The following is an 8,430-nucleotide window of genomic DNA, read 5'->3' on the forward strand; positions in this document are numbered from 1 at the left end:
GGGCACTACTTTTCATTTCTTTTACAAGTTCTTAAACTTCATCAGTTATCTGTCTCCTCTTGCTTCTTTCACAGATAAATTCACAGAGAAATTCACTTCTTTCACAGATAAATTCACTGCCAAATCAACAATTTCAAACATTTCTGTGTACCTTACCCTTTTAAAGGTTTCTGCTTCTCTCTTCTCCTTAACAGTCCAAACACAGCTTCTACATCAAGCCCTTGCTGAAAGTGCTGTCGCCCAGTGGAAGTCAGCTTTGCCCTAATGACAAGGTCCAGGCACCTCATTCTTTTAAAGCCACGTCCCAGCAGCCATGGCCTTGATTTCTCGGACGGGCAGAGTCTGGCTCTCCTTGTCAGCCCTCCTCCATCCCAACGTTAAGTTTTCCTGTTCCTCGGGGTCATCATTTCTTCTCACATCATATAATCTTTCTTTGTTGTGTCATCTACTTTTGTGTCCAAATAACAGGAAAAGGGACCCAGTTTCGAAGTATTTTAGCAAAATGTTTCTACTCGTGGAATGTACAAGTGCAAAATATCCCAAGAAGTCATTTAAAAGATTATTCCTTTAAAAATAAATTTATCTCAAGTTGTAAATTGTTATGTGTGAAGGTCATTACAAACAAGTAGCTGTTTTGTGGGGGGGGGGGGGGAGAAGGGAAAAAAATCTTTTTTAAAACAAGTTTTTACTTATTTGGTATGGGAGCAAGTAAACTGTTAATCGTTTACATTTAGGTATGGAGCATATTATTCGAACTTACAGAAAATTTTGGCATTTTCCAATTCAGTTCTGTTTTGGACAAAGTGGTTTTTATCAATAACAGATTTGAATAAGTGCAATATTATGGGACTGTTGAAGTGTCTGTAAAGGGGTAAGGTTAGGTCCTAAGTACCACCAGGACTACCAGACTTGTAGCTCTGCTGTTTGTCTCAGAAAAAGCATTTGAGACGAAAAGAGTTTTTAGGAACTTTATTTTCTAAAAATTCATCCTACCTATATGTTTTTTCGTACATCTTGACTTCGTTAAAAATGAATAGAAACAAAGACAAAGGCTTATCTGGATGCAGGTTTAGAGTCAGCCCAACTCAGCTTTTAAAGCACGAAGGTCCACCAGCAGGAGTTCTGCACTTGGCCGCTGCGAAGCCCTGGCCCTCCAGCAGTGCTGGATGACGTTCTCCAGCTTCTTCCCGGGGATGGAGGCGGTGAAGACGGCCGCCGAGAGGGCAGGGCGAAGGTCGTAGGCCACCACGGCGTAGAGCACGTGCTGTCGCTCCCCCGAGTAGGGCGCCTCCCGGGTAGTCATCTGCCAGAGCGTGATGGCGAAGGAATAGATGTCCACTCGGGGCGTGACGGGCTCTCCTTTCAGGAGCTCCGGCGCTCGGTGGGTGTAGGTGCCGCCCAGGTGGTGAGGGGCCCGCAAGCAGAGCGCATCTTCCAGCCTCACGGAGCAGCCGAAGTCACCGATTTTGCAGACGTCCTGCTCGCTGATCAGAATGTTGGCCGGCTTGAGGTCCAAGTGCACGATGCTCTGTGAGTGAAGGAAGAGCAGGCCGCTGACCACATCCAGGGAGTACTTGAGACACTTTTCCAGCCCCAGCTGCTCCCCGGCGCCGCAGGCAGGCCCCTGGTCCTCGGGGCAGCCAGTGGCGCCGTAGATGACCTGGTGCAGAGTGACGTCGCCCCCGAACTCCATGATGATGGTCCCCAGGCTGTCGAAGCCCGCGGGCGCGCGCGTGCTGGCCGCCACCACGCGCACTATGTTGGCGTGGCGGAGCCGAGCGATGTTGAGCTCGGCCCAGAAGCTGCGCCGGGAGGCCAGCCGGTTCTTGGTGCGCTTGCTCACCTGCTTGATGGCCACGGGCACGCCGTGGTAGGTGGCCTTGTACACGGAGCCGAAGCCGCCGGCTCCCAGCCTGCGCAGCAGGCGCACCTGCTCCCAGTCGATGGAGCACCAGGCCAGCCGGCGCGGGAGGCGGGGGGGCCGGGGCGGGTGGGGGAGAGAGCCTGTTACCCACCCCCAGGGGCACGAGAGCATCACACGAGGGGTTGGAGGCCCACCCTGGCTCTGGGCTGCCCGTGACTTCTCTGATCCTTAGAACCAGTGGCGGGGGGGGGGGGGGGGGCCCGGGGCGGGGTGCCCCCCGCCAAGAGCCTGCCTGCCGGCCCCGGGAGCTCGCAGGGGCTGCTGCAGGGCCGCGAGTCCCCCGACGGGGACAGGTCGCCCGGCAGGTGAGGGCGCCGAGGGAGAGGCGAGGGCATCCCTCCGGCCGCTTGGACCCCGCCGGGGCGCAGGTGAACGGGCAGGGCAGAGGAGACCCCGCGGGCCTGCAGGCGTCGCTGGCTGCCGCCGCCTCTGCTCCACCCCAGCGTTTGTCTCCTCTGCCTCCTCTGTCTTCCCCAAATGAGCCCCATCTGTGCTGGTACTCAGCGAGGGGTTTTATCAGATGGGGAAACAGTCTGAACGAAGCACGACAATCCCATTCAGATGAAAGCGTTTCCCTTCAACGCTTCAAGTGCATTCGTATAAAAAGAAGTCCGGGAGAAGGGTGCACCGGATAAACCGCCCCGAGTGGCCCCAGGCCTCACCCCTGTTTTACACAATTTCTTTAATTATTATAAAGCAGGCTTCTTCCCCCCAAGTCTCATCCGCTGAGCGTCATCAGTCCTCAGACTAAAGAGACCACAACAGTGCAATGAAATGTTTTCACACTTTGCAGGCTATAATGATTGTCAGTTTATTCTCCAGCTGCATTAAATCACTTCCAGCAGTTATCGGCAGGAAGAATTGAAACACGAACAGCTGACATTTGTTGAACCGATTACAGGGAAAATTAGGTGCAACGTTCATATAGGGATAAAAAATGGTAATCTGAAAGTAATCGATCCAAACAGAATCACTGATACAGGTCAAAACACAAGCCCCCTAAATTCATCGGAGAAAGGAAAATGCAGCTTACGTAGCAAATTAGCAAGACTTTTTTTTTTCCCACATCTTTATTGGAGTATAAATCCTTTACAGTGTTGTGTTAAGTTTCCTCTGTACAACAAAGTGAATCAGCTATATTCTTAGCAACCTATCAACTCCCTAGCAGTCCTTCAGGTCCACCCAGCCAGCTCACTTGCAGAAGAGATTCTAGGCTTCTCAACAAATGACTTACAGAAGTTTCGAAGCAGTTTTGAAGGTAGAGGAGGAAAAAGCACAAAAATGATTCAGAGCCGTGACCAGAGCTTCAAATAATAACCAATATGAGAGAATCCCAGGAGAGGAAAAATCCGAAGAAATAAAAGCAGCACAGAATCATATAATGTGCCTCCCTATAATGTGGAAAACCAGATGTTGAAATTAAATCCAGGGTCGTGCTGTCCAGCTGTAAGCTCTTCCGTTCTAATTTTTATAATAAAAAAACAATTTTCATTCCATACCTTTGGAACAGAGACTGACAATGTTACCCTGTTCGAGAAAAAACACAGGAAAATGAAAGGATCTACCTTTTGAAAAATCAAATGGTAAAGTTCTGTCCTGACTTACTGCACTTAGAGCTTGTAGGTGATGTGTAACCACAGTTTTCTAATGATAGGTCTATGCTTCTGAAGTATATTTGTTCCAAGAAGATGTTAATAAACACAGTCCATTTACATAAGCCATTGAAAGTCCTTTGAGCCCTAGGATAAGATTTCTGTTCTATCAATATATTACCCCTCTGACTTAGCATGTGTTATCACGTATAATATTCAAGCTGTTTGAGCCTCAACCTTTTTACTTAAGAAATTAGGATAATTATTAAAGTAAACTTTTTAATTTGGAACAAAGTTTGGGGAGCCCTGTCTGGAGTAATAACAAAAATCTAAAAAATGTAAACTATGAAATATTTTAGTAGAAATGCAGTTGTGTCAAACCTGAAATATGAAAGGATGGCAGTGAATAGAGTAAAATAAGAAAGTAACAAAATTATATTCTATAAGTCTATATTGCAAAATCTATTTAATAGTCATCGTATAGTTGGAATTATAATCTAGGGCTCTGAAACTGTTATATGGTATCGGGAATGCTGTGAATATTAGCCAGATAAGAGCAGTGGAGTGCCTTAACCTTCTTGATGGTACACACAATGCAAAATGATGTGACTTATTATAATATAATCTTTACTTTTAAGATAATAGCATAAACAATTCATTTTTCACAGTTTGACTTTATTATTTACATAAAATGTAAGGTATTAATGAAAATAATGGTACTCTGTCCATTCACAAATCCCAAGTTCATTAGATCCATCATCTGCCAATCTGCCCAAGAGTATTTAATTGAATATCCAATCTCTGGGGCCAAATGGCCTGGGTTTCTTACTGTCCCCTGGTTTCCTTGTCTGCAAAATGAGGAAAATATGCCTACCTCAGGATTGTGGTCAAGATTAACAGAGTTCCAAATACTATCAGGGCCTGATTAGTAATACCTAAGTGCTAATTATTATTTATGAAACTCATAAAAAGATGTATATGGGATTATAACAATAAGATCTGTCAGACAGTATTGGTTTAAAACGTACCCTACCAGGGCTGAAGTAACATCATTTTATCATGTTAAACCAATTTAAAGTTTAATTAGAGTATTTTTTTCTGCACTTAAGTTTTGTTTGAGGTTAAAGACATAAGGGCATGTTGCCTTATTGTTATACACTAAAGATTTGGAGGGTTCACACTGATCTGATCAAATGCGGTAGCTTTGTCATCCTGAAATAAATTAGGCAAAGAATAAAACGTGTTGAAAACAGAGGATGCACTGTCTCCCCTAAAACTGCAGATGAAACACAGGAAAGTCGAGGGACGGGGCACCTACAGGTAAGAAAAGGCTCTCAGGTTCTAAGAGTAAGTAGAGACTTGACATTTTCTGCTCTTTGACTGACAGCCTGTCTGTGAAGAGATCCTTCAGCATCCGGCAAGCGACAGCATATTTATCACAAGATGTGACAACAGGTGCCAGAATTAATAGCTTATTGAATTTGATTTCAATCACAGAGACTGAGGGCAGCGCTGGTTGGAGGAGTGTCTCCTGCTGGGTGGGTACGGGGTCCAGGGCCGCCTCCCAGGCCACTGGGTCTAGCGGCTTCCACTCAGGCTGAGGACCAGCGACATCAATGCAGGGGTCTGGTTCCCAGGGACCTCAGGTTACAGCCCAACTTCAGGCTGTGAAAATGAGAAGGAATGGGCGAACTGGAGTCGTTGAAGTCTTGTATTACTACTTACAAGCCTGGATGAAGGTCGAAAATTCACTTTTGCTTTTTGTAGAACTGAAAAACTAATAGATAAATACATGTACTTTGCTGAAATATGAGGCTTTTAGAGTCAAACTTGAGAAACATTACTTTTTTTTTTTTTTTACTTAAGTGGGATTACACTGTTGACATTATTCTGAAATTTGAATTTTAGTCTTAGCAATGTATCGTGAGCTTGTTTCTACCTCAGTACAGTACATATAGAGCAACTTCAATTTTTCTAACATAAGATGGTCAGGGCAAGGTCTAACTTCTGTGGGACCTAAAGCGTAGTACAAACTGAGGGACGCTCTTTAAGAAAAAGATTTTAAAATTACATATGGAAGCAAATATTTTTTAGATGAGAAATCACAAAGTTACAAATTTTAAAAAGCTGACAACACAGACATCACGAAATTCAGAGAAAAAAAACAATTTTATTTATGAATAACAATACCTGAAACCTATATGTTACTTTCCCCCCAATTTTGGGGGGGGAATATATTTTTTGTTGCCTATTCATATGACAAACATTCTATCTATCAAAATTTGATCTTGGGTGGAATGCCAATTAATATCAACATAAGCAACTTTTTTACTACTGTGGGTTTATTTTATAGAAATGAAACCAGTCCAAAATTTATCTTTTATTGATCAAATTGACGCATCCCTGGGAGTTAGACACAGTCCTGTTAATCTGAATTATTTCTTGTCTTATTACAGCAAGTTGCCCCAGGCTCATAACCTACCCTACACCAGACATGGAATCAGCCATTTCTCCAGGGTATCCTGGAAAGATGGCATTAGAAATCATAATAGTGAAGTTTACACATCAGGTCCATTCTCTTAAACCCTTGTTCCTAGCTCATTTTAGCTGACAGAATTGGAAAATATACTCCTTTTTTTTCTTTTAAAGGCACGGGTTCGTATCAATATTTGTAATTCAGTTCTAACATTATAGTTCTTAATTAAAACATTTTGACTTTATAATTTTCCTTTCCTTTCTTTAAAATCTGAATTCGAAACAAAATTAATATAATTACTAACGTTATCTGACAAAATTATTAAAGTTTAAGATGCTTTTTTGCAGCTATTTTTTTTTTTTTTTTTTGCGGTATGTGGGCCTCTCACCGCTGTGGCCTCTCCCATCGTGGAGCACAGGCTCCGGACGAGCAGGCCCAGCGGCCATGGCTCACGGCCCCAGCCGCTCCACGGCATGTGGGATCTTCCCAGACCGGGGCACGAACCCGTATCCCCTGCATCGGCAGGCGGACTCTCAACCACCGCGCCACCAGGGAAGCCCTCAAATGCAATATTACGTGCATAAGATTTATATGCATGAGTTCTCGTTGGGCAATCTAATTCTGTCTTCTATTCCATTTCTGATTATAGTTTTGTGTATCCATTAACATTTAGTTTAGTAAATATTTAATAATAAAGTCTTTTTATTCTCTTTATTTTAACTTCCTTTTATAACATATGACATTCTTCCACCAACTTAATATTATCACGTTATACTACAGTTTACAACGTCTAAATCCGAATGATTCTCTGAGTTGATTTTATCGCAATCTAGTGACAAAATCTTCAATTTTCCTCCAAGGGGACTTCAAGGAGGACATAGAATCTTAGGATTCTCTATTATGAAGAAAAGATGCTGTGTTAGTCCAGGTCCTCTGAGGAGCAGATTGCAAGACAGGATTAGAGGTGCTAGAGGTTTACAAGGGGACCATCTCTGACAGAAGATGAGGAGGGAGCCGGGCAGCTAGAGAGCTGCCAGACTGTGATGCAGGTCTGACCCTGAGGGCGGAGGGAGAATGGAAGGTTGGGTGGGCGAGTCTTAGCCTGTAGTGTAGTTCTAAGAAGGTTCAGTATGGCTGATGAGGGTTCCCCACGTCAAAGCTGTTGGTAGAGGAATCCGTGTCTCCTAGGAATGGGCTGGCTTGGTGTCCCTGTGCACAGTCACTGGCTGGGAGCAGCCCTGGGGAGCGTGGCTTCAGTGAGAACATCATGATTGATTTCTGAGTGGCTTTAGGGCCATTGGTGAGTAATATTTTCTTCATTCAGTGACGTGAGAGACGTATTTTCTCGGCCACCATGCATACAAGTATTACATGCTTTAAAGATTTTGTTTGAGAGCCTCTACTTGGGGTAAAAATTCTGATATCATTTTATAAATAATAGTTATTATATATTATCTTAATTTTTTAAAAATTATTTGTTTGTTTATTTATTTATCTGGCTGCTCTGGGTTTTACTTGCAGCATGCAGGATTTTTGTTGCCACGTGTTGAATCTTTAGTTGTGGCATTTGGGATCTAGTTCCCTGACCAGGAACAAAACCCGGGCCCCCTGCATTGGGAGTGCAGTCTTTTTTTTTTTTTTTTTCAATTTAATTTTATTTATTTTTTTTATACAGCAGGTTCTTATTAGTTATCCATTTTATACATATTAGTGTACATATGTCAATCGCAATCTCCCTATTCATCACACCACCACCACCACCCCACCACTTTCCCCGCTTGGTGTCCATATGTTTGTTCTCTACATCTGTGTCTCTATTTCTGCCCTGCAAACCGGTTCATCTGTACCATTTTTGTAGGTTCCACATATATGTGTTAATATATGATATTTGTTTTTCTCTTTCTGACTTACTTCACTCTGTATGACAGTCTCTAGATCCATCCACGTCGCTACAAATGACCCAATTTTGTTCCTTTTTATGGCTGAGTAATATTCCGTTGTATATATGTACCATATCTTCTTTATCCATTCGTCTGTCATTGGGCATTTAGGTTGCTTCCATGTCCTGGCTATTGTAAATAGTGCTGCAATGAACATTGGGGTCCATGTTTCTTTTTTCTTTTTTTTTTTGTGGTATGTGGGCCTCCCACTGTTGTGGCCTCTCCCATAGCAGAGCGTAGGCCCAGCGGCCATGGCTTACGGGCCCAGCCACTCCGCGGCATGTGGGATCCTCCCAGACCAGGGCACGAACCTGCGCTCCCTGCATCGGCAGGCGGACTCCCAACCACTGTGCCACCATGGAAGCCCCCCATGTTTCTTTTTGAATTATGGTTTTCTCTGGGTATATGCCCAGTAGTGGGATTGCTGGTTCATATGGTAATTCTATTTTTAGTTTTTTAAGGAAGCTCCATACTGTTCTCTAAAGTGGCTGTATCAAT

At 43.7% G+C, this 8,430-nt stretch overlaps 1 protein-coding gene across 1 annotated transcript; it reads right to left on the minus strand.

Annotated features, from left to right (window-relative positions):
• Positions 1–1,075: 1,075 nt before the first annotated feature.
• On the minus strand, positions 1,076–2,259 carry MOS (MOS proto-oncogene, serine/threonine kinase). The gene is made up of 2 exons (XM_007464039.1): positions 2,124–2,259; positions 1,076–1,980 (listed from the first exon to the last, which is right to left on the minus strand). Exons 1-2 carry the CDS (start codon positions 2,257–2,259, stop codon positions 1,076–1,078), a joined length of 1,041 nt encoding a protein of 346 aa, XP_007464101.1.
• Between the last annotated feature and the right edge of the window lie 6,171 nt (positions 2,260–8,430).

The sequence above is a fragment of the Lipotes vexillifer genome, unplaced genomic scaffold (genome assembly GCF_000442215.2).
Source record: "Lipotes vexillifer unplaced genomic scaffold, Lipotes_vexillifer_v1.1 scaffold69, whole genome shotgun sequence".
Classification (NCBI taxonomy): domain Eukaryota; kingdom Metazoa; phylum Chordata; class Mammalia; order Artiodactyla; family Lipotidae; genus Lipotes; species Lipotes vexillifer.

Bases quoted from the DNA above. Each gene is read 5' to 3' on its own strand.
- MOS (XM_007464039.1), bottom strand. From the start codon at position 2,259: ATGCCCTCGCCTCTCCCTCGGCGCCCTCACCTGCCGGGCGACCTGTCC. The intron at 1,981-2,123 runs CCCCCCCCCCCC...ACCCGCCCCGGC, and splicing joins GGGGGGCACCCCGCCCCGGG to CCCCCCGCCTCCCGCGCCGG.